General features: G+C 43.7%; 1 protein-coding gene across 2 annotated transcripts in view; it reads right to left on the reverse strand.

Moving 5' to 3' along the window:
- PSME4 (proteasome activator subunit 4) overlaps positions 1 to 23,370 on the reverse strand; it is an 84,536-nt gene that overhangs the window by 25,575 nt on the left and 35,591 nt on the right. For both annotated transcript variants that reach the window (XM_053383623.1, XM_053383624.1), the window contains 19 exons: positions 22,490 to 22,640; positions 20,556 to 20,654; positions 20,186 to 20,255; positions 18,157 to 18,224; positions 17,019 to 17,234; positions 14,473 to 14,630; positions 12,577 to 12,672; positions 11,283 to 11,338; positions 10,465 to 10,521; positions 10,159 to 10,214; positions 9,973 to 10,071; positions 9,113 to 9,175; positions 8,862 to 8,957; positions 8,056 to 8,187; positions 6,616 to 6,825; positions 4,496 to 4,632; positions 4,012 to 4,065; positions 2,393 to 2,522; positions 656 to 737 (listed from right to left, as the gene is read on the reverse strand). In XM_053383623.1, the coding sequence (XP_053239598.1) occupies positions 656 to 737; positions 2,393 to 2,522; positions 4,012 to 4,065; positions 4,496 to 4,632; positions 6,616 to 6,825; positions 8,056 to 8,187; positions 8,862 to 8,957; positions 9,113 to 9,175; positions 9,973 to 10,071; positions 10,159 to 10,214; positions 10,465 to 10,521; positions 11,283 to 11,338; positions 12,577 to 12,672; positions 14,473 to 14,630; positions 17,019 to 17,234; positions 18,157 to 18,224; positions 20,186 to 20,255; positions 20,556 to 20,654; positions 22,490 to 22,640 (2,030 nt within the window). The remainder of the gene's footprint in view (positions 1 to 655; positions 738 to 2,392; positions 2,523 to 4,011; positions 4,066 to 4,495; positions 4,633 to 6,615; positions 6,826 to 8,055; positions 8,188 to 8,861; positions 8,958 to 9,112; positions 9,176 to 9,972; positions 10,072 to 10,158; positions 10,215 to 10,464; positions 10,522 to 11,282; positions 11,339 to 12,576; positions 12,673 to 14,472; positions 14,631 to 17,018; positions 17,235 to 18,156; positions 18,225 to 20,185; positions 20,256 to 20,555; positions 20,655 to 22,489; positions 22,641 to 23,370) is intronic.

Here is a 23,370-nt window from a genome sequence, read left to right on the forward strand (position 1 = left end):
CCTTCCCTTTTCGCATGAATTTCCAGGAGAAATCTGACAATTCTTGGGCGATCTACATTTTCTATATAAAGGAAAGCCATGCAGTTTGCTTTCAGATGACAATAAAACCACTAAACCTGCATTACGAACCCAACTTCTTTTTGCTTCGTCGAATCAAAATAATTAAAACAAAAAGCAAGCACAAGCACATTGTACATCAAAATGTACAATATTACTGAAAATTAGCTCAATCGTTGCCTTTGTCGCTAAAGAACACCAAGATTTACCTTCTTGGGAAGGCGGTAGGGTTCCATCTTTGGCACTTTAATGGGGACAAAACTCCCTGCAGCAAAGATCTACTGGAAAGATTTTAAGCTTCGATAACCAGCAACTTCTGGAGGGCCCTACATTACATGGCCCCGCCTTCCCTGCTCTAGGGTACGGTTCAATGAGTGAAGCATGCAACTGTCTCAATCCATCCTCAAGCCGCCATTTTGTTCCCTGCTCTGAATGATAGATCTTAGGGTTCCAGCAGAAAGAAAAATAGATCCTGCAAGCTTGAAATCTGGCACCCCCTATATAACACAGTACATAGTTCACATATACACACTACATAAAAACTTCATGGGGGAAAAGCAACTTGGTGCTTGCAGCTGTTTTTGCTCAGGACACTTACTGATTTGGAATGGGCAGATGGACAACTTCTTGTGAGGCCTCTTCAGCTGCTTGAGGATGCCAGCCACGGCAGAAATTGCCATCTTTTTTAAAAAAAGGAAAAGAAAAGTTTAGCTCATGCGTTTTAAAAAGTCAGTGCAAGCAGCTGCTTCATTGCCGTCTTAAAAAAGAAAGCTGCCCTCCCTTTCTCTCACTCCCAATATTACAGAACTACGCAAAGAGTGGACTCCTGCCTGTTGATCAATAGGAAGAAGTGGTGTCCTTCCAAAACAATCTGCACCCACGTTTTCATCCCATCCCAAGGAAAATAACTTTCTGGTTCACCCAGCAGCTTTGAGTAACAGAAGAAAGCAAGCATAAAAGCTGCCCCCACCCTTCATAGCACTAAATTTGACCCACTACTCTTCTCGTTTATTTTCTCCTAATGGTTCACCCTATGCTTCCTGTGGTTCAGTGAGGAAGAGACTAGAGTTCAGTGGAGGAACATGTGTCCTGCATAGGGAAGGCTCGAGGTTGCAGAATCTCTTTTGGACTTTTTGTGTAAAAGGAAAATAAATTAATACGAGTCATTTGGGTTGGAAGATTGTGAAAAATATTGCCTCACAGAAAGCAGATCAGTTGGATGCCATTCTTGAGTTTATATTTTGAGTAATTTATTTCATGTGACTGACAGACGAAAAATCGGAAGTACTTTTTATTTTTCCTTTTTCTCTCCTCATTTCTTTTCTTCTATCTTTTGGTTTTCCTTTGGTGCTTTCTTTTCTCTGTCTCCCTGTTTTTGTTTTTTTTATTTAGATTAGTTTCTTTGATCTTATCGTATTATGAAAAAGCTTCAACAAAATCTCAAAAACAGAAGGCTCCGGCTTCAATGCCTGGCATCCAATGACCAAGCAACAAGCTATGGAAAAGATCTCTCCTTAAGACCCTGGAGAGCCACTGTAAGTTAGAGAAAACTAAAGGTAGTTGCATAGTTAGTCTGGCCTAGTGTAAGGCAGATGCCTATGTAACAATTTAAAAGGTAAAGGCAAAGGGACCCTTGACAGTTAAGTCCAGTTGCGAATGACTCTGGGTTTGCAGCGCTCATCTCACTTTACAGACCGAGGGAGCCGGCATTTGTCCACTCCGCAGACAGTTTTTTCGGGTCATGTGGCCAGCATGACTAAGCCGCTTCTGGCGCAACGGAACACTGACACCAGAGCAGCGCACGGAAACGCTGTTTACCTTCCCGCTGTAGCAGTACCTATTTATCTACTTGCACTTTTTGGTGTGCTTTCAAACTGCTAGGTTGGCAGGAGCTGGGACTGAGCAACGGGAGCTCACCCCTTTGCGGGGATTCGAACCGCTGACCTTCTGATTGGCTAGCCCAAGAGGCTCAGTGGTTTAGACCACAGCGCCACCCGCGTTCCATGATTTAGTAATGATTTACTAAGGGCTAATTCATTGCTTCACTTTGGGCTGCAGTGGAAGTCCAAAAGGGAATGTCAGTGGTGGTAGTTATCCGAAGTGGTTTCCTTTGCACACTGGGAAAATCAGCAAGCCAACATGTGTCCACCAAGTCTGACCTTTGCCCAGGATGTGGTAGTGTGGAAGCAAAATGCGTATTAACCTCATTTACAAGAACAGCAGCAAATATCACTTTGACATGTGTGAAAGCTATCATGTGACTCTGCCTTTGGGTTAAGAGGAATGGGATCAGCACTGGCAACCAACCACTTAAATCCATTTGCCATTTTCTTACCTTGCGAACCACTAGGGCGTCGTGGTTGAGACATTTCACAAAGAATTTGATGGCTCTCGGAGGCAGCACCCTGTCGTCTCTTAACAGCAGGGACAGAAAACCGACGCCAATGTGCTCAAACTTCCAGGGGCTGAGGAGGGAAGGGAGGAAATGGAATCAAATAGCCTTTTGGGACAGAGGGAATGAATGCAGTTATCAAGCACAATTTAGGGCCAAACCAATTCCTCCGGCCACTGTGAACAGCTCTCCACTCCAGCATTTGCACACAAGAGGCCCAACTCTCATTTGGACTACAACAGCTCTAATTTTAAGGTGGTGTGTGTGGTAGTAGAGATATATGCAATTTTAATATCCACACGATCACATCTTATACGCATTTAACTTGCACAATTTCAACTACATGCAGTCGAAGGCCGGCTGTTTGAAACCCCACAAATTAAATGCAGTCTCGTTGCTAGGGGAGGGCCTTACTCAGGAAGCAAGGCTCCCTCATCTCACTGGGACTGAGATGCTTCCACGAGATCTCACAAGAACATCCCAGGGCTTCTGGAGCCAGCACGCTGGTTCTGGAAGGCCCAGGCTGCTCACACAGGGGTTCAATTCCAAGGGTTTGAGTATACAGTGGTACCTCGGGTTACATACGCTTCAGGTTACAGACTCTGCTAACCCAGAAATAGTACCTCGGTTAAGAACTTTGCTTCAGGATGAGAACAGAAATCGTGCAGCAGCGGCGCAGCAGCAGCAGCAGGCCCCATTAGCTAAAGTGGAGCTTCAGGTTAAGAACAGTTTCAGGTTAAGAACGGACCTCCGGAACAAATTAAGTACCGTACTTAACCCAAGGTACCGCTGTATACGGTTTTGCTTATACACTGAACCACTGGAACTGAACTCCTGCATAAGATTGTAAGATACGATTAATCATAATGTACTTAAAGGCATGGAGTTTCCAAAATTTAAAAAAATAAATCCCCAAAGGGGAAGGAAGATGAAGAATGTCAACAGCAGCCTTCTATAATGGCCAAAGAAGAGAGATGAGATACGAACGAGGACTTTCAACGAGTTGAGGATTTACTTCAAGATAAGAACGTTTTTAAAAAGAAAAACATGAAGAGTCAAGAGGTGGTACCATGATCCATCTTCAGACGATTTACAACAAAAATGCAATCTACTCAGAAGCAGATACTGAGCAAAACATTCAGAATTTATTGTTAGCTAAAGCACGGATGGAGGACCTGTGACTCAGCACACGCAGGACTACAAATGCCATCATTCCTAACCATTGGTCAAGCTGGCTAGGGCTGGTAGGTGTTTGGCATCCAACAGCATTTGGGGAGGGTACAGGTTCCCCATCCCTGAGTTAAATTATCACATTATTCAGCTCTGATCCTGTAAGACCTGTGGGGGTGTGGTACTGTCGAGTGTCAAAATATCTGGGCTGAATCTTCTTTTGATTTCCTTTTATATGAACAGAAACCTTGAAAGAAAACTGTTCTATCTGCCACAGAATTTAGAATGGGGATTGGGAAAAGAATCACATAGAATAATCTCACAATCCTGTCTAAAAGTCTCTCAAAGCCAGAGCACGATTTACGTTTTGGAAATGAAACACGCGTACTTACAGATTTCTTTGATCCACACAATCTAACAGTTTGTTAATCAGGTTTTCATAGTTTCTGAAAATGAAAAGAAACATTCCAATATTAATCACATTTAGGACCTTAATAACATGCAGCGTGCCTCCTCTGTTTCTCCCCGTTAAAATAATACAATTCTTTGTGGCAGCCGCTGCATAGGAAAGAGTTGCCACAAGGTGCCTTACAAGAAAATTTAAACTGAACACCACATTTCCCAGTTTGTCTATCAACCCAAAGACAGACATGTTGAAGTGTTCGTGAATAGACAAGACAGTCATTAGATTGTTTTTTCTTAGAAGCAAAAGGGGAAAAGACTGGTGAAGAGCAAATGAAGCTTTATATACATTCTGGAAAAGTGAAATTTCTAGCTATTTACTTATTTTACTTCAAAATAAAATGAATAGTTAAGACATATCACTGCAACGTTAAATAAAGTGTTAATTTTATACTATGGCCCCGGTGCACTTACTGAGAAGACTCAGCGTTCCTTTCTTTCTGTCGCTGAATTCCCTGTTGGAGCTCCTCTGAACTAAGACTCGTCCAGTTGTTCTGCAGAACCCCTGACTTCTGCATGAGGACAGCGACCTCAACACATTTCTCCGGAACCTGGCAAAGAAAGGGAGATGCAAATGAAGTCTCTGACAGAATAAGGACATTCCTCCCTAGGGAAACACGTGATGTTTAATGGATTCGAAAGACCTCCACTGCCACATAAAAAAACTCTCAAAAATATATAGAAGAAGAAGAAGAAGAAGAGTTTGGATTTGATATCCTGCCTTTCACTCCCCTTCAGGAGTCTCAAAGCGGCTAACATTCTCCTTTCCCTTCCTCCCCCACAACAAACACTCTGTGAGGTGAGTGGGGCTGAGAGACTTCAGAGAAGTGTGACTGCCCAAGGTCACCCAGCAGCTGCATGTGGAGGAGCGGAGACGCGAACCCTGTTCCCCAGATTATGAGACTACCGCTCTTAACCACTACACCACACTGGCTGGATGAATATTCCAAAAGCCCAGTAATCCTAGCCCCTTGTGCTTTCCTTAATTTCTGTGATCATCTACATATCTGCACTGCATCTTCCTCTCCACTCTCCCAAAGGAATTCGGCCTTTTTGAAAACTGTAACTGCACAAATGCTTTAAAAGTTATATTTTCACATCCTTGCCAAAAACACCTCATATAACTATCCTCCAAATGTTCTGATCCTGTAGTAATTATCTCAGAGGCGCCTTGTCATTAGCTGCGGCTCCCCAACACGTAACAAAATACGTGTCATGAGGGCTTCTTCCTGCTCCGAGTAGCTCCACAATTCACCACTGCTGCATGTACCTGGGTGTTCAGCTATGTGCTTCCCATAGTATCTGGGCTGTGAGTTGCATGGTAAATGCAGACAGGGCTTTAAAGTGTGGGCCTCATACTTGCCTCTTCACGGGTCCCTGTGGTATTTCCCTCTGCTTTGCAACCAAAAAAGGCTCCCAGAGCAGGTTACAAAGATCTGCTGATGCGTCACCCATGAAAGCGCAGCATGATCTGGAAGCTCCTCAACTGTAGCACATCCATTCCATAGCAAGCCCCACACTAGATGCAAGCCTATTTGGCCCATTTTGTGCATTGCCACTAGCAGCACACAATCATCCAGCAGGAACACAAAAACCGTGTGGGGTCTATTCTGGATGGTAAATCAGTTGTGAGGAGCGGCTGGTACACATTTCTCTGCTGGCATACAGTCCTGAGCCCCCAGTTTCATGAATCCCGTGCGAGCTGCTCAATTTTTGTGCACAAAAATTACTTGGTTGCCTAGCATGCAAACGGTTTTCATTCATGACGGCAATCACTCTGCCGGCGTAACGTTAGAAGCAGAAATGAATGAAGCACTACCTTGAACCCAGTTTGATTGGCCCTGGTATAGCATCTAGATCAAGGGAAGTAATAGTGCCACTGTATTCTGCTCTGGTCAGACCTCACCTGGAGTACTGTGTCCAGTTCTGGGCACCACAGTTCAAGAAGGACACTGACAAACTGGAACGTGTCCAGAGGAGGGCAACCAAAATGGTCAAAGGCCTGGAAACGATGCCTTATGAGGAACGGCTAAGGGAGCTGGGCATGTTTAGCCTGGAGAAGAGGAGGTTAAGGGGTGATATGATAGCCATGTTCAAATATATAAAAGGATGTCATATAGAGGAGGGAGAAAGGTTGTTTTCTGCTGCTCCAGAGAAGCGGACACGGAGCAATGGATCCAAACTACAAGAAAGAAGATTCCACCTAAACATTAGGAAGAAACTTCCTGACAGTAAGAGCTGTTCAACAGTGGAATTTGCTGCCAAGGAGTGTGGTGGAGTCTCCTTCTTTGGAGGTCTTTAAGCAGAGGCTTGACAACCATATGTCAGGAGTGCTCTGATGGTGTTTCCTGCTTGGCAGGGGGTTGGACTCGATGGCCCTTGTGGTCTATTCCAACTCTATGATTCTATGGTGGCCCACCCTCAAGACTCGCACATGCCGCTACTGGGTTCCAGGATCATCATGCAACCACTGGCAATCCCTTCATCCAGTTATTCCTAACCGTTGCTTAGTGAAGTGGATCTTTCATGCTTACTGTAAAATCCAATCCTATTGTTTCATACTGCCGATGAATCTTCTCTGCAAGGTCATCAAATAGTCGGACTATGGATGGTTTTTCCAGAGACATTGCTTTGCTGAGTCCAGAGGAGACTATTGCAGGCCAGGTTTGGACAATGCAGTCCCAGTCATGAAGATTTGCCAGACACACCCCACTGTGGTTTCCAAGAAGGCAATACAAGGCACCCTACAGAAAAGAGGTTTGAGGACACAATTGATTGTATAGCTTCAAAGAACTGCAGTAAAGTATGTGTACTGTTAGGTGCCTACAGAGTCGTCCATACAGTTGTCATTTCAGAAACACTAATTTAAGTGATTTATTCTATGAGGTAGCAGCAAGGAAAAGTTCCTGCATCATTTTACCTAACAGTAAATATGCAGCATACTCAATAGGGACAGGGTTCCTAATGTGCCCCATCAGAAGCCCTGTGCAAGGACTTCTGCTTGTATAATGGGGCTCAAAAATTGGCTTTTTGGGGGGAGGGGTTTGAGAAAATCTCCAGAACAACGTTCAGGGGGATCATTCTATCTGGCAAGCTGCAACGTTTGCATAACGGAATGCCCTTAACACCATGATGCTGAATTACACCCCATACGCTTCTGACATTACTTTATAAAAGCAGCTCTTTCATCTTAGAAGCACTTGCTCTGCATTCAGATAATATTCTTCTTCACAACTAACTAAATGGAAAAGAGGAGATATTTGCAGTTGCACGTCTAATGCAACTAATGCAAACTCAATGCAACTAATGCAACTAATGCAAACTCAACTAATGCAAAAAGTTGAGGGAACACAGTTAATGGAATGAATGTGGTTTTAAAGAATTGGTTGTTTTCCTCATGTTGTTTTCCTTGTCATCTCATTTTCCTCTGTGGTGTATTTTATATTGTATCTCATGAAAGCCACTCTGGGCTTTATATTTTCAGCTGAACAGCAGAGTAAAAATAATAAATGACTCCCCTTTACTGAAACGTTGTTCCAGTCCTTTTGTTACCGCATCCAATCTAATGCATTTCATAACTAAGGGTTTAACTAAATAAGGAAGACTAAGTTCCTTGAGCCCGTTCTACTGGATAAAAACTCCACCCTCCCATCTCACCCCACATTCAAACCAGTCCATGTTACAATGATTTACAAAGGTGTCTGTGCTCAGGGTTTGCAGAAGGTATTAATAAAATGGCAGTCTCTGAAGAACGTGGGAAACACGTAAGATTCAGGGGGGAAGGCAAGTCTTCGATACACTGACATTAGTGTCATTTGTTTTTCATGATTACTGCAGTTCACTACATACTGCTACTTACAAGTCATGCCACCACGTCAAAGTCATGCTAGCACAACTTTACAAGCCCATTAATATGTGCATCACATAATACAAAACAGGAGCCTGTGCAGAGACTGAAGAAGTGCCTGGCTTACTTTAAACTGCTGCTGGGTGACATCGTGCCCATCTGGCCGCAAAAACTCCAGAACCAAAGGAATGATGTCCCTGCAACAGAAGTTGTAAGTCCCCAGGGCTGTGAAGAATGCGTGCTGAGCTTTGTTTCTGACCTAAAGAAACAACAAACACAGACAATTGCACAAAAGCTGAAGACAGGAACTATAAACTTCAATTAATGAATGTTCTTCTGCACTTGCTTGTGTTTCAGGCTGACTCCTGGCATTTTATGACTCTCCCCCTTTGGATTATGCCACGAGGGGCAGGAACCACTAGCCATTAGCCCAGGCTTCCCCAAACTCAGCCCTCCAGATGTTTTTGGCCTACAACTCCCATGATGCCTAGCTAGTAGGACCAGTGGTCAGGGATGATGGGAATTGTAGTCTCAAAAACATCTGGAGGGCTGAGTGTGAGGAAGCCTGCATTAGTCAAGCATCTGCAGATGAGATAGGCAATCCCTATGCCATGTGAATGGAACTGCCTTGTGTACATTGCCCATCCCCCCCCTTTTCAACAGCTTTCGGGGTTCCTCTTTTTGAAATATGGCAAACCCTAACAGAGCTGGCGTGATTGCTCCTGACGAGAATGGCAGTGGTTGAAAAAGTGGCCAGTCTTTTGCCAAACCAAAAGAATATCATTGACAAGAAGAAAGGTAGCACACAGTGCCTTCGCGTGGGTTTTTGCCCTAAAAACAGAACAGAACTGTATTACCTGCAAACACCAGTTTGAAAGCCAACCCCATTAATACCCTGACTGCAGAAAATTGACAGACCCAACATATGCTTACCTGGCCATATGAACTTGTGGACAAACGCAGGAGGTCCCTGATCAAGTCTTGGTGTACTTTTTTATACTCACAGCCTTCAACAGTGAGTGTTCTTAGCTAAACAGAAAAGGCTAAATTAGAATATACATGCGTTTGTGTGTTCACATGTTATAAATGTAAGGAACATGCGTAATAAATACAAGGCTTCAACCTTTTTTCAAATTCAAAGGTAACCAACAAGCAAACACTGGTTGTAAAGAAAGGCGCATTACCTCGTGCTGCAACATGACTCTGTCAATCAGCAGTGCTCTGATATGCTGTTTTTTGCCTTGAAGCTGAAAACAAGCAATCAAACCCATTAAGTGCATGAAAACAGTTATACATGTTCGAAATCAGCTTCCTGCTTTTTCCTCATTTTCTGAAGTTTGTCTTCCTCAGTATCTCCTACCGGTTACCACCAAAGAAAACCCTATTCAAAGATGGCAACTTGCAGGTGAGTGTCTAACACTGACAGAGCAACAGGAGCTCACTCCATTGCACTGATTCGAACTGCCAACCTTCTGCTCAGCAAGCCCAAGAGGCTCAGTTGTTTAGACCACAGCACCACCTGCTCCCCCTTTACGGCCCTTCAAGTGCATACAGTTGGGCAAATTTTCTCAGAAAATGTGTCCTCCTTCACAATGGGTCTGCTGCAATGACTGGCAGCTGTGCAATTAACAGCTGTTTAATTCAGCATCAACCTATTCTGGTGATGGCCAAACTTGGCCCTCCAGCTGTTTTTGGACTACAACTCCCATCATCCCTAGCTAACAGGGCCAAGTATAACTATCGCACAACAACTATATTCCTACCCCACCCCCACCCCTGCTCCCCTGACTTCTGAATGTGGTTCATTTATTCGGAAAGATTGTACGACAACATCTTGACATTAATATGAATACATTTCTTTCAACGTGAACTGCTAGGATATTTTCCTGAATATCATTTGGGGGGGGGGGTGTTAGTGCTGAAAAAATTACCTACAATTTGCTTCGTAAACAATTAATATTAAGTTAAGGTCCTATGTAGCCCATAATTTCTTCCTGAAAGCTTCAGAAATGCCACTTAGGTTTTGATAGGCTAAAATACAAACCCTGTTCTCCATTGATTTTTTCACCAAGTTGAAGCTTTTCCATCGGGAATCAAACTCATGCTTGTGTGACCCTTGGAAATGTAAAAGGTCCCCAATGATCTGCAAAACAAGAACTTGCATTATATAGCGCAAATCCACCCGCCCAGCTTAAAATGTTAGAAAACATGCCAGACATTATGGCTTTACCTTTATGATGAGAAACAAAGACTTTGTATCATCCTCCGAATGGTCAAGTATATAATCTATAATGGTAGAAAGGAAAATCCAATTCAGTAGGACAACTTAAAAGTGCTAGTTCATACATTACTGGACACTTTATTTAAGCTCAAATGTTTTATATAAGAATGGAAGCAAGCGTAAATCGTGATTGACTGTTTATTATGTTTCCACTTCCATCGCCAAAATTAGATTTTAAATCTGCATTGAACTACAAACCTTAAGCAATCATACGGGTGCAGGAGGACAAAAAGAAATGACTAAAAACGCACTTACGCAGCAGTTTCCTTGTGATGTTGCTGATGGATTCCCTGTAATTCGCTCTTGACAGATCTAGACAAGGCAAGACCAGTCGTTACTCATAGTAACATTACTTAGAGCTCTACATTACATGATGCTGCAAGATGCAGGTCACTGGAAAGCAGACATGCCGAAATAAACACAAAGGCAGATTTCATCGAACAGTACTAGATGGAGGGCATGAAAGGATTCATACAGACACACATACTTGCATGCCTATGGTCATTAGGCATATTTTACACACACACACTATCTCCAGTGCACACATGTCCCTGGTATGTAAACGGGAACTTCCCCATCCTTTTCAGTGTCTGATATAACGCCACACATGTACATCTAGGTGTCCCAAATACTGGAGTAATTCAGGCCGATTAGTTTTTGTACTGGTAAAAGGTAAAGGTAAAGGGACCCCTGACCATGAGGTCCAGTCGTGGCTGACTCTGGGGTTGCGGCGCTCATCTCGCTTTATTGGCCGAGGGAGCCGGCGTACAGCTTCTGGGTGATGTGGCCAGCATGACTAAGCCGCTTCTGGCAAACCAGAGCAGCGCACGGAAACACAGTTTACCTTCCCGCCAGAGCGGTACCTATTTATCTACTTGCACTTTGACGTGCTTTCGAACTGCTAGGTTGGCAGGAGCAGGGACCGAGCAATGGGAGCTCACCCCGTCGCGGGGATTTGAACTGCCGACCTTCTGATTGGCAAGTCCTAGGCTCTGTGGTTTAATCACAGCACCACCCGCGTCCCTTTTTGTACTGGTACGCAACACAAAATGCAAAATATGGAACCAACTTACCATAGTCAACACCAGTATAGAGTTTGATCTCTTCTAAAGACACTAGGCTTGGGACCCTGCAGGACATACAATGCATCCGCACCGTTGAAACAAAACATCTGATGCACTTTCCCAAACATGTTTAATTATTGTTAATATTTATGAAGGCTAAGAACAGCTGCTACTATGATTTTCTGTAATTAAATAAAAGCCTTAAGAAAGCTGGCAAGGACAGAGAGTCCAGGCCAGGCTTCAGTTGCTGGGATTCTTATATGTTATGTTTTATTGTTTTTAATGCTCGTGAGCCACTTTGGGGGTCCAAGAGACAGCACAAAAAACTTGTATAGACATCAGTTTCATAACACTTTTAATTAGTATTCATCTGTTGCTTGTTTTGCTTGCATTTTTAAATTTTACTTTATGTTTCTGTTTTTTATAAACAAGCCTTAAAATTATTCATAAACAGCAGTTTATGAAAGCATTAAAAAAACAATGATTCCCACAAATTGTATTTTGGTGAGATGTTTGACCAGTTTAGGTCTTCGGCAATAGTTATGTGCTAAATAAGGAAATTATGGCAGCACCTTTACAAGAAAGTTTCCTTCCATATGAGAAGCTTTCCCCCTTAGCTTGCTACGGGGTCTATTACTTATTACCTGCCACAGCTCAGTGAGTGGACAGATGAACATTTGTGTAGGACAGACATCACTATATCCTTCAAATTCCCTGAGATAGCAACTACAAAACAGACACATAAATAGATTTCAAAAAAACTAAGTGCAGGAGGCATTATTTCTTGACGAGAAACCAATGTAGGCTGCAATCCTATGCCCACTTTAAGTCCCACTGAACTCAATGGAGCTTACTTCTGAGCAGGCAGGAGGAAGAGCTCAGTTGGTTAGAGCATGGTGCTGATAATGCCAAGGTTGCAGGATCGATCCCCTTATGGGACATCTGCATATTCCTGCATTGCAGGGGGTTGGTCTAGATAATCCTCAGGAATTCCTTTCAACTGTAGTGTTCTATGTATAGACTGAACCATCAGTTATTCAGTGGCTTTGGTCAGGAGAAAGTTTTCAACCACCCAGTGCGAAGAGAACTTGCTGATAAAAAGCAGAGCTTCAAAACACTGTGACTCTCTCTCTCTGACTAGTCACTATGGGGTGTATTGGGCGTTCTGAGTACATATGACTCTAGTGTAAAACTAATACAAGTTTTACACAATCCTTTGTGACATCGACAAGTATCAGCCTGTGATTTTTTCCTCTAGGCCACTCTACGCATGTATTACCTGTGCAAAACAAAGTTTACTTACAGGTGATCTACTCTTTTTCCTTTCAGAGGTGGCAGAATGTTCCCAGACCCGATCAGGCAATTGTGTACTATAGAAAGACACTGCTGCACATCATCTCTGAAAGCAAATGTTAAATGTATTTCAATATTTAAAGTAAGCAAACCTAGTTTTTGGTGGAGAGAGGGTTATTTGCTGACATGCCCGCTAGAGGGTACTCTTGGGTAAACTCGCAATTCCTGAATCCCAGAAGTCTGGAAAATACGTCTATTGCAGCTACAGACTCATTTATAGCACAGTGCATAATCTCCCAGGTCCGAAGCGCGCGCACAAACCACACACCCCAGCAACAACTGGGATTTTAAAAGAGCATTGGAGATTTTTCAAACTTAAGTTGCTGGAGGGTTGTGTGATCTCCCAAGGAGACTGCAGTGTGAAGGGACTGGCAGGATGAGTGGTGAGAGGCACATGCTGGGGAGGAAGGCTCAGAGCCAGGGGAGAGATGAGGGGACACAAAGGAGAGGTCAGCCTGAGAAGATTGGGAGAAGGTGCCGGATGCTGGAGTGCCAACAGGGTTTGGAGAGCAGAAAGAGCCTGTGACAGGGAGCAGTTCAGACCTCGAGGCTGAAGAGGAGGAGGGGGTTCAAGAGGCAGCTGAAGGATCCCTTTCCTGCAGCAACAAGTTCGCCACTCCACCCCACCCCACTCCAAGAATGCATAAAATAATCAGGAGGGCAGGACAGAAGCCAGAGGTGCGCAAAAGCAGTTTAATGCAGCTTGGGAAACATCCAGGCAAGGAGGAGCCTTGTGGAGAGATGTGGAAGGCAGGGGCCTTCATTCCTGGCAACTGCTCCAAAGGGGCAAGAGCTACTGGGAAAGGTCACAGAATTGTAGATCCGTTTCCTTTAATAAAAAGTTAAACTTCACTAACAACTGGCTCTCTCTCTCTCTCTCTTCATGCTGACCTGCATCCGACTCCAGCCCTGATGGGAGAATTGTGTGAACCCTTCCCCCTCCAGATGCAACACCACTCTGAACCTGCCACACGGGCGGCAACTAGCTTGAAAATATTGTCCCACTGACTCCAAGAGAGGCGGTTCTCAAGCCTAATTGCCACACTGGAGGGCAGGGCAAGCAGGGGATAGGGGTGCCCAGAGGGGCACATCTGGCCCACTGCTCAGAGGTTTCCCACCTCTAGTTACTTAGAGCGTAAGCTCTGTTGAGAAAATACACAAAGTAGCATAAACAGGAAACTTGATTTAAATCAACTAAGTACTAGCAAGCTCCATGACTGAGCAGAAATTAGAACCTGGATCTCATTTACCTGGACAGGTATATTCGCATTAAACCACACTGGCTCCCTATATAGGGTCGCATCTAACAAAGTCACCCTATGATCGAACTTATGCAGAACAGATTTTGGGGTGGGGAGTGCAGGGGGCAGAGGGGAAGCTTCGTTCTTTAAGTGGAAGTCCTTGTGTGAACCCATTATGTGGCAGTTGGGGATGCTCCAGTTCAAACCGGGAGCCACACACACTTCATTACAGGAGGGCATTTCGCAGTCTACATTTTTGATACGCAGGTACAAATGTTCTGAACTATGAAGTCCTCATCTCAACAACAAACTCACCAGGAGGACTTCGGCAAGCCAAAATCTTCAAGAATCAAAGCGAAACATTCACACAACAGATGAGCACATATTATTAGGGGTACCAGCAAATTAATGCATACGCCAAGAAGCTGAATTGGCTGAACTGCATAATAAAGATGTGTCTGCAACCACATCAGGTTTGCAGAAGACCCACCAAGCCCCTCTGCAAGCTGACAGCCAGTCTACCTGTGCAAATATTGCCAACCCAAAATGTGCCTGTCTGTTAAACTCTTGAGAAAAACCCAACCACCAGATACACTTCGACTAACCTGGACATTTCAAGATTTCCATCTGCGTAGCTCCCTAGCTTGTCAAGTTCTGGCTGCAGAAAAGAATCCAGCAACTCAAAGGAAAAAGCGATCTCTTCGGCTGAAGGAACATGCCATTGGATGTCAAGTTTCCACAGATCCCCAGGCTTCCCCCAGTCCTGCAAACACAAGAGAAGAGTGCGCATTGCGCACTTAGTGAGAATGGTAAACATATCACATGTTACACATGAGGGTAATATTTACTATAGACAAAAGAGGGTTGGCACCATGTGCCCTGGGCAAGAGGAACGCATCACACACAAAAATATCTTAGAAGGTAATAGTTTGGGATAACTGAGAGGAGAGCCTTGTAGCAAATTTTGAAAATAAAGCTCACTAGCAGCCTTTTTTGGCCCGGGGGCCACAATCCCTTCTGGACAGCCTTCTAATGGCCACATGCAAGTGTTGGGTGGCACCATAGGCAAAACTGGGTGGAGCTAATAATTTAAATGTTACCTTTGTATAGTAGGCTCCACCTCCCATACAAACAAACAAGAGGCATGATCACAGTTCAAGGACATGTTCCAGCCAGAATAATGTTCTCAGACTTTGGAACTGCCTCCCCAGCAAAGTCAGACTGGCTCCCTCCTTGTGGCCCTTCCACCAGCAGATGAAACGTTTTTGTTCCAATACGCTTTTGGGAACTGACTGCTTTTAACTGCCTTTATTGTAATTATTCGTATGATTTTTATAGATTCTATGTGGTTTTACTTCTAAAACTGTTTAATTGCTTTTAATTATTGCTTTTTCTGATTTTACTGCCTCTCATTTTTATACGTGAGCCGCCTTGAGTCCCTTCAGGGAAAAGGGTGGGGCATAAACAAATAGTGCAGTTTTCATCAAGGGCCAAAAAGCAGGCAACCAGACCTTGAGTTTTTCAACCAGTCCTTGAGACTTTTCAAGAGACAAGCAGGCCCCTCAATTGCCAGGTTTCAGCCAGTCCAAGGTAGCATCAATTATTTTTATACATGAGCCGCCTTGAGTCCCTTCAGGGAAAAGGGTGCGGCATAAACAAACAAATAGTGCAGTTTTCGTCAAGGGCCAAAAAGCAGGCAACCAGACCTTGAGTTTTTCAACCAGTCCTTGAGACTTTTCAAGAGACAAGCAGGCCCCTCAATTGCCAGGTTTCAGCCAGTCCAAGGTAGCATCAATTATTTTTCATAAACACTGCTGCCTAGTTGACAACACTGTTACTGGCCACATATTAAAAACAGTAACTTATTACCACCTGTTTTTAGTTCCAGTGAGAACCAATGTTGCTGTCACTTTATTTTGATTTATTAATCTTTTGTGTTTTAATATCATGCTTCGCTGTTTCTTCCTTGGGCGTTCAACCATTTTATCACAAAAAAGTATCAAATATAACAGGTATATTAGGACTGTACAAAATAACCACCAACGGCTAAAGTTGATGGACGTGGGAGATCATTTCAGAGTCAGCTGCCATTAACCCACTGTGGCCTAACACAGTAAGCAGGTTCGCCCTATGTTTTTTGTACTGACAAGAAGTCCTAACCATCTTTGGACATGCACTCACACTGGCAGTGTGTAAAATCTGACAATCATGCCGGAAACGATGCCAACATAATGGTGAAAACTGCTCCTGTCTATACTGATTACATTACACATGCCTAGGAATGATCTGGACTGCAAAGGTGGACAAAAGGTATCACTTGAATCGGTGAAAATTAACTGGAGCCAGCTTTTGATTTGCACCCTAAAGTTGTGTATGAAATTGGGCGCTCCAAGCAGCTTCACATGTTACAAGACCAATAGGTGCACTTTGTGTATACTGTCGTACCTCGGAAATTGAAAGGAATCTGTTCTGGAAGTCAGTTCGACTTCCAAAACGTTCAGGAACCAAGGTGCAGCTTCCGATGGGCTGCAGGAAGCTCCTGCAGCCCATTGGAAGCTGCGGAAGCTGCAATGGACGTTCGGGTTCCAAAGAACGTTCGCAAACCGGGACAATCACTTCCGGATTTGCGGCTTTCAGGAGCCAAAACGTTCGCCTCACAAGGCATTCAACTTCTGAGGTATGACTGTACTGCAGAGTATTATACAATACACAAGAAGAAATCTTTGACTGACAGTATGCTGCATATAACTTCAATGGAGAACTGGCACACATGCAGTAAAAGTTGCATCCTTTTCACACATTGTGGAGAACAGTGCAGAGACATTGTTTGAGGCAGCCCCTAGATAATGAGCTGATCGACAATGCATTTAACTTAAGCTTTCACCTCTAGAGACTATTTTTTTGGTGCGCTAAAATGCCCATACCCTTGAGGTGGCATGTGCTAGAGAGAGCAAAAGCAGCAACATAAAATTTTTGTTAAAGATTGGCACTGCATCTTTCAATTACACTTTCCACAGCTGCTGGGGGTTAGGTGAATCCTCAAATAAACGCAAATAAAATAATAGTTTAGAATTCTTTTGAGAGAAAGAGAAAGAGAGAGAGGCGGGGGGGAAGGGGAATTCTCTAATCCTAAGTAAGTTAAAATCCTTGCCTTGATAGGAAAGTATTCAGAAAGAGGCTTGTCAAAGCCACCTGGCACACTGCAGTATTCTGTGGGGTAGATAAGTGTAGCAGAACGAAGAAGGTGGTGCAGTAGGTTACAAGACAGAATGTAACCCTGCTTACAGGTTAAGTGGAGGGTTCGCTGTAGAATCTTCAAAAGCTGCTCCCTGTACGGCAGCAACTTCTTCCCATCCACACGAGTAATCTAGCCAAAGAGTTGAAAGATCAGAAATTAAATATATCATCGACAAAATCGGAATGCGACACACATGAACGCAGGTTCTGGAAGAGAAAATCAATGCATTTTTTTGCATTTTGAGCACCGTAGCTACTCTAAATAGGACCCAGGTACCAACCCAGCCCCACCAAATGTGCCCGTTGCAAGTTTTGCCTGACTTTATTGGAGCCCTTTGCTCTTAACTGAATCTGTCTGACTCTCAGGCACCCCCGGCAGCACGTGGAACTGTTCCTGGAACGTGGCTTTTGCATTGCCCCAAGGATTTGACTTCAGACCCTGGCCAGACCTTGCCTTTTAGATTGCCCTCGTGAGTGAACTTAGGACTGCTAGCTTTGGCTAAAGCAGGACAACCACACCTGCAAACTGCATGTATGCTGTTTTGAGCATCTCAGTTTAACAGTTGGATATAAAGGTAAAGAAGAAGAAGTAGTAGTAAGTGAATTTCCAAAGGAAATCCATTGCAATGGGCTGAAGGAAAAGGGTGTGGCAATGAAAAGTTTTCATGTGCCATTATGTTCCCCACAGGATAAACATCTGGGAGCAATGCTGCAGCTGCTGTTTTCCCACTTAAAGCACTGCAGCTGCAACCTTGATAGGGAAGCTTTTGTCTCCCCGCTCGTCCTTCAGGATAAAATAAGGATCTAGCTGTCACTGCTCAAAACAGGACAGCAGGCACTGCACTGGGGTAATCTGACACAACTGTCTAGACAGTTTATTCTCAGTCACAATGCTCACAGGCTTCCCCTTGTGTATACATCACATAGAAGGTTCTGCATAGAAAAGCATTTATTTAACAGTACTCAATTATTATTTTTTTTAACCGAAACTAAGTATGGATCAAGTACACAGTTGGCAAATAAAGCATTAAAAGTAGCATTCTCCATAATACCTCCGACAGAAGCTGAAGGTTCCAGAGGAGCTCTTTATCTAACTCTTCATCACGCAAGACATCATCATCTAGGGGGGGAAAGCATCAAGTCCTAATGTGATTCCACTTTCACCACCAATTTCTTATGGTCAACATAACAAGTTGTTGTTGTTGTTTTAAAAAAAGCATTTTCATGGCTTTTGCACAGGATAGAAAGAAGCCAACCAACAAATCACATAACAGAGATGTGGATCCAAAGGCAACACGTGATGTGATGGTGGTTTAAGGGGATCTCTTGTAAAAATCATAGCTACGTTGTTGTTCAGTCATTTAGCCGTGTCCGGCTCTTCGTGACCCCATGGACCAGAGCACGCCAGGCACTCCTGAATCAATGTTTTTGAACAAACTAGGAACACTAGAAAGCACTAAATTTGTGATTATTATTTTTGTACAGTTCAGTCAATGAAGGCCGATGTGATCTGTGATTTGATTTGCCAGTGTGTGTAGAAAACCCCCCACAAATCTTCAAAAGGACCCATTTCACTGGATCCGGCATGTGTAGTCACTTTCTCTCTGGCATACAAGCAATTCCTTTCGTGACTCCGGCAGCACCATATTTCCAACGCCTCATCCCACCCACCCCGGTTTTCCTTTCCCCTGTCTCCCAGATCCCTTTCCCTCCCTACTTTCTCAGTCTGCTTAGGTACTGATCTGAGCCTAGAAAAGCAAAAGAATGAGTGTTGGCTTCTGCCCCAACTTCCTCCTCCAGCAAAATGAACTTTCTGCGGCGAGGGGGAGAGGTAGCCACACTCATCGCCTCATAACAAAGACGACGGCGACAGGATTCACAGTCATCAGGTGAAGTCCTTAAGGGCACCACTGTGCCCGCAGGCATGACAACGGCAACTCAAACCTTAGAAACTGAACAAACCCAGTTAAAGGCACCCTTTCCTGCTCTCAGTTCTCTTCCACAATGGCACTCACCTGAAGTGTTAGTCATTAGACAAAAGACAAAATAGTGCCGACACTTCAGCGGCTTAGATACTCTAAGGCTGTTGCTGGCAAAGCTCGTGGTTGTTTTGGGCAAAGACTCTGTGTGGATAGCTTTGGTTTTAATTTGTGTACTGAAGTCTCTTTTTCCTACAAAGCCCCCGAACAGATGCACTCCCGCCCCCTTTAGGTTCAGTCTCCCTCTACTTCTACTGCCCAGAAGGTAGGTGGGATGGGGGGAATGAGAACTTTAACCAGGGAACCAGGCAGAGGGCCTTCTCGGTAGTGGCGCCTTCCCTGTGGAATGCCCTCCCACCAGATGTCCAAGAGAACAACTACTACCAGACTTTTAGAAAACATCTGAAGGCAGCCCTGTTTAGGGAAGCTTTTAATGTTTGATGCATTATGGTATTTGAATATTTTGTTGGAAGCCACCCAGAGTGGCTGGGGAAACCCAGACAGATATTATTATTATTATTATTATTAATTATTATTTTAAAAGATGGGAGACTAAGGATTACTCAAAAACTGTTGCTTATGAATGCAACAAACATGCGTTCATGTGTACATGTAGCACACCAGTACACTTGTCCTGGGACCAAGATTGGCTTGCAACTCTCTGTCAAAGGTATACTTGGTTGTAATGCCAGGTTTGCCTCTGAAGACTGTGTGAAATGGCTTTCAAAGCACTTGTGTCTAACATGTTTCCTGCTGTGTATTAAGACGTAAAAAGGTAAAGGACCCCTGGACAGTTAAGTCCAGTCAAAGAGTGCTGGATTTGAAATGGGGAGATCTATGTTAAAAATCCCCGTGGGTCACCTGGATCACTGGGTGAGCATGGGCCACTGGAGATTTCGATCCTCACCTGCTTGCAGCAGGAGTTGTCATGATAATAAAAATAGCAGGTGGAGCCATGTATGTTGCCCTGAGCAGCTTGGGGAAACAGTGAAATATAAACATGCAAAATATCCTCCAGATAGCAGTAAGTTTTATAAAGAGGCAAACACACACAGTCAAACACAAGCCAGTCACAAAACAATGTAAAATCACTGAAACTTACTGAGAGTAAGATGTGTTATAACACTGCAGCAATGGGGTACAAAGAGCTTCAAAGACTCCTCAGGACAGCACTGAAATGTCACAAAGAATCAAGTTCTACATTAAGATCTCTTTGCAAGCATGGAAGTTTGTATGCTTTAAAGATAATGAGCATCCTACAGCATTAATTAGAAATCTGCCTCTGATTACTGGCCTTGATTCTGGAAGGCATGAATGGCTGGGTAAGATAATGTGCAATTTAAGGCCCACAAGCACAGAGAGAAGAACTGGCAATTATTCCCAGGGCCAGCAAAAACAGAGCAGCTAAGGTTAATCCTTGGTTTGCATCTCAACCAAGAAAGGCTGAAAAGAGGGAAAGAATACGGTCTCACTTTCACGGCAGCTCGGCACATGTCGGCCACCATCCGTCCTGCTACTCTTGTCTCAAATATATTCGAAACGGCAAAATTGAAAACCTTCTCCAAGGCAACCTAAGAGAAACGCACAAAAGAAAAAGTGCAATTCAATCATTCTGGTAGGAAACACCGCTTTATGGGCAGATATATATATATATATATATATTCTGATTTAAATGTAGAATTGATGGCATTCTCACAGTGCAGGCAGAGGCGCTACGTGGAATCCACTGCAAGTTCAGTCTCCATCATGATGAGAAAACCAGAAAGGAATAAGGAAACCAAGAGTTCACCAACGCCATGTGGCAAACCACTTTTGGCAAGGGCATCGCAAGTCAAACACTTAATGAGATAGTTCCGCTCTTGCATAATCTACAGGGAACATGCAGCTCCTGGTTCCTGGGGGCAGCAGCACAGTGCTAGAAAGGCAGGATATATGACTAAGGGAGACACAATAGTTCTTCTCTGGGCATGTCACTTTCACCTACTGCCTCTGCCACAGATTGACCACCCATGATTAAAAGAAACATGCTAGTAATAGGTCTGTGAAGCATCCAGGGATATGGAGACAGCTTAGGCAAGTCCAGCAGGTGACTTAGGTAAGTCACCCACTCTGCAGAATACCATGGAGTCTATCAGCTTTAGCAAATCGGAAAGAAGAATAAAAGGTTGCCTAAGAACCATTTGATTTTCTAAGGCAGAACACAGGAGTCATGTACATATTGAAGAAGCTGCTTATTAAGGAGCTAAAAGATACATAAAGAAGGCCTATGCCTTCTGAGGGGGGGGTGAATAAAGAAAAATATGACGCATTTAACTTTAAGTCTGGTGTTGTCTTAAATAAAGCTACAGTGTGACTTTCCTCTTACAGTCTAGATCAGGAGTCAGCAAACTTTTTCAGCAGGGGACCAGTCCACTGTCCCTCAAACCTTGTGGGGGGCAGGACTATATTTTTTGGGGGAAATGAATGAATTCCTATGCCCCACAAATAACCCAGAGATGCATTTTAAATAAAAGCACACATTCTACTCATGTAAAAACACGCTGATTCCCAGACTGTCTGCGGGCCAGATTTAGAAGGCGATTGGGCAGGATCCGGCCCCTGGGCCTTAGTTTGCCTATCCATGTTCTAGATGTTATTTAAGTCAGAAGGAAGCAGGCAATTACTTGTCCTAGTTTCCACTAAGGTGATAATCCTGTGTCTGGGTTATACCCCTTCAGATTGCAGGCGAGAGCTCAAATGGATGCATTTCCTCCATACAAAAACATGGCCTCCACACCCGAAACGGAGAATGTCACAAAGGAAGAAGGTTCTATAGCCCAGGTGCAGGTTTATCATCTCAACGGAACTAGGTCCTTAACATCAAGCTTTAAAAGAAACCAAAAAACTTCATGGAGTTGTGACATCACAAAGTCCGCTCTTGGCATAGAAAACAACATCAGCACAGATCTGAAGAACTATGCTATTAATTCTGAATGTCCAAGGGGGCTTTGGGCTTGTATGTCTCAAACAGTCATTCTCCTTCCGTGCCGCTTGGTATGCCTCTTTTGAAATTGACACATGTTTCAGAAGCAGTTTGCGGTACAGTGTGAGGTTGTGCCATTTTAAATAGCAAAGTAACCCACCCTCTGTCCCCAACTAAGCATGCCCAAGTAGATCTTGGGAACCCATATTGTATATTCTGCTTTAATTGTGTGCTACAATTTTACAGTGCTTTATGATTGCAGGTTAAGCAAATGAACACCTACACTGGCCTTTTAATGTACATCCTTGCCTAAACACAGAACAGGAAAAGGGGGGAAAAAGAATTTTGAAACCATCTACAGTTCCACAAGCTTTTGTTTTACAAAAAAAAAAAAAAAGTGAGGCAAAGAAGTTGAACACTTTTCCAACTCTTGGTGACACATACCTTAAATATCTCTTTCGAACACTGTGTGAGAATTGTGCTGAAAGTTGAGGACAAGCCTAATTCCACTAAACTCTCCAAATGAGTCATCTTTTCTGTCTCAGTCTCTTCTCTTGTTTGCTCCAGTGTGCTGCTTTCTATGAGTGCAAAACACCTGCACAATAAAAAGTCAAAGAAAAAATATTAGGATTTTGTTTTGTTTTTTCCATCACTGATGTCTCTCCACACACTGTCTGCCTAATAGGTTTGCCTGGCTTGTAAAGTCAGTGCTTGATTCATCTTCAAAGAAATCTAAAAATCAAGGAAGCAGAAGAAATCTGCCACAAGAAAAGACAGGAGTGTCTACTGGGCTAAAGAAGCACAGAAGTATCATGTTTTTTGGCTGCAGGCTTCAAAGTGCACAGCGTCAAATCAGAAAACTGAGGAGGAAGGAAAGAGCTGTACAGCCACTCATTTTGAAAACAGCCCTGAAGAAAGGCACTGGGATGCTGTAGCAAGATATATCCAAGCTCATGGCTTTTGCCGTTGCAGTTCTATCACTTGAGCTCCCTCTCTCTCTCCATACTTGGCTGGTTCTATACCTGCAATCCCCTTCATAGAACATTCATGCACCACAATCAACGCTCCCTCCCTCTCTTCACAAGCACCAGCCTATAGAACAGGCAGTCTGTGAATCCTTCAACTTATCATTAAAATGTTTAATCTTAAACATACATCACGCGGGTGGCGCTGTGGGTTAAACCACAGAGCCTAGGACTTGCCGATCAGAAGGTCGGCAGTTTGAATCCCCGCGATGGGGTGAGCTCCCGTTGCTTGGTCCCTGCTCCTGCCAACCTAGCAGTTTGAAAGCACGTCAAAGTGCAAGTAGATACCGTATTTTTCGC

Source organism: Podarcis raffonei, chromosome 3 (genome assembly GCF_027172205.1).
Source record: "Podarcis raffonei isolate rPodRaf1 chromosome 3, rPodRaf1.pri, whole genome shotgun sequence".
Taxonomy (NCBI): domain Eukaryota; kingdom Metazoa; phylum Chordata; class Lepidosauria; order Squamata; family Lacertidae; genus Podarcis; species Podarcis raffonei.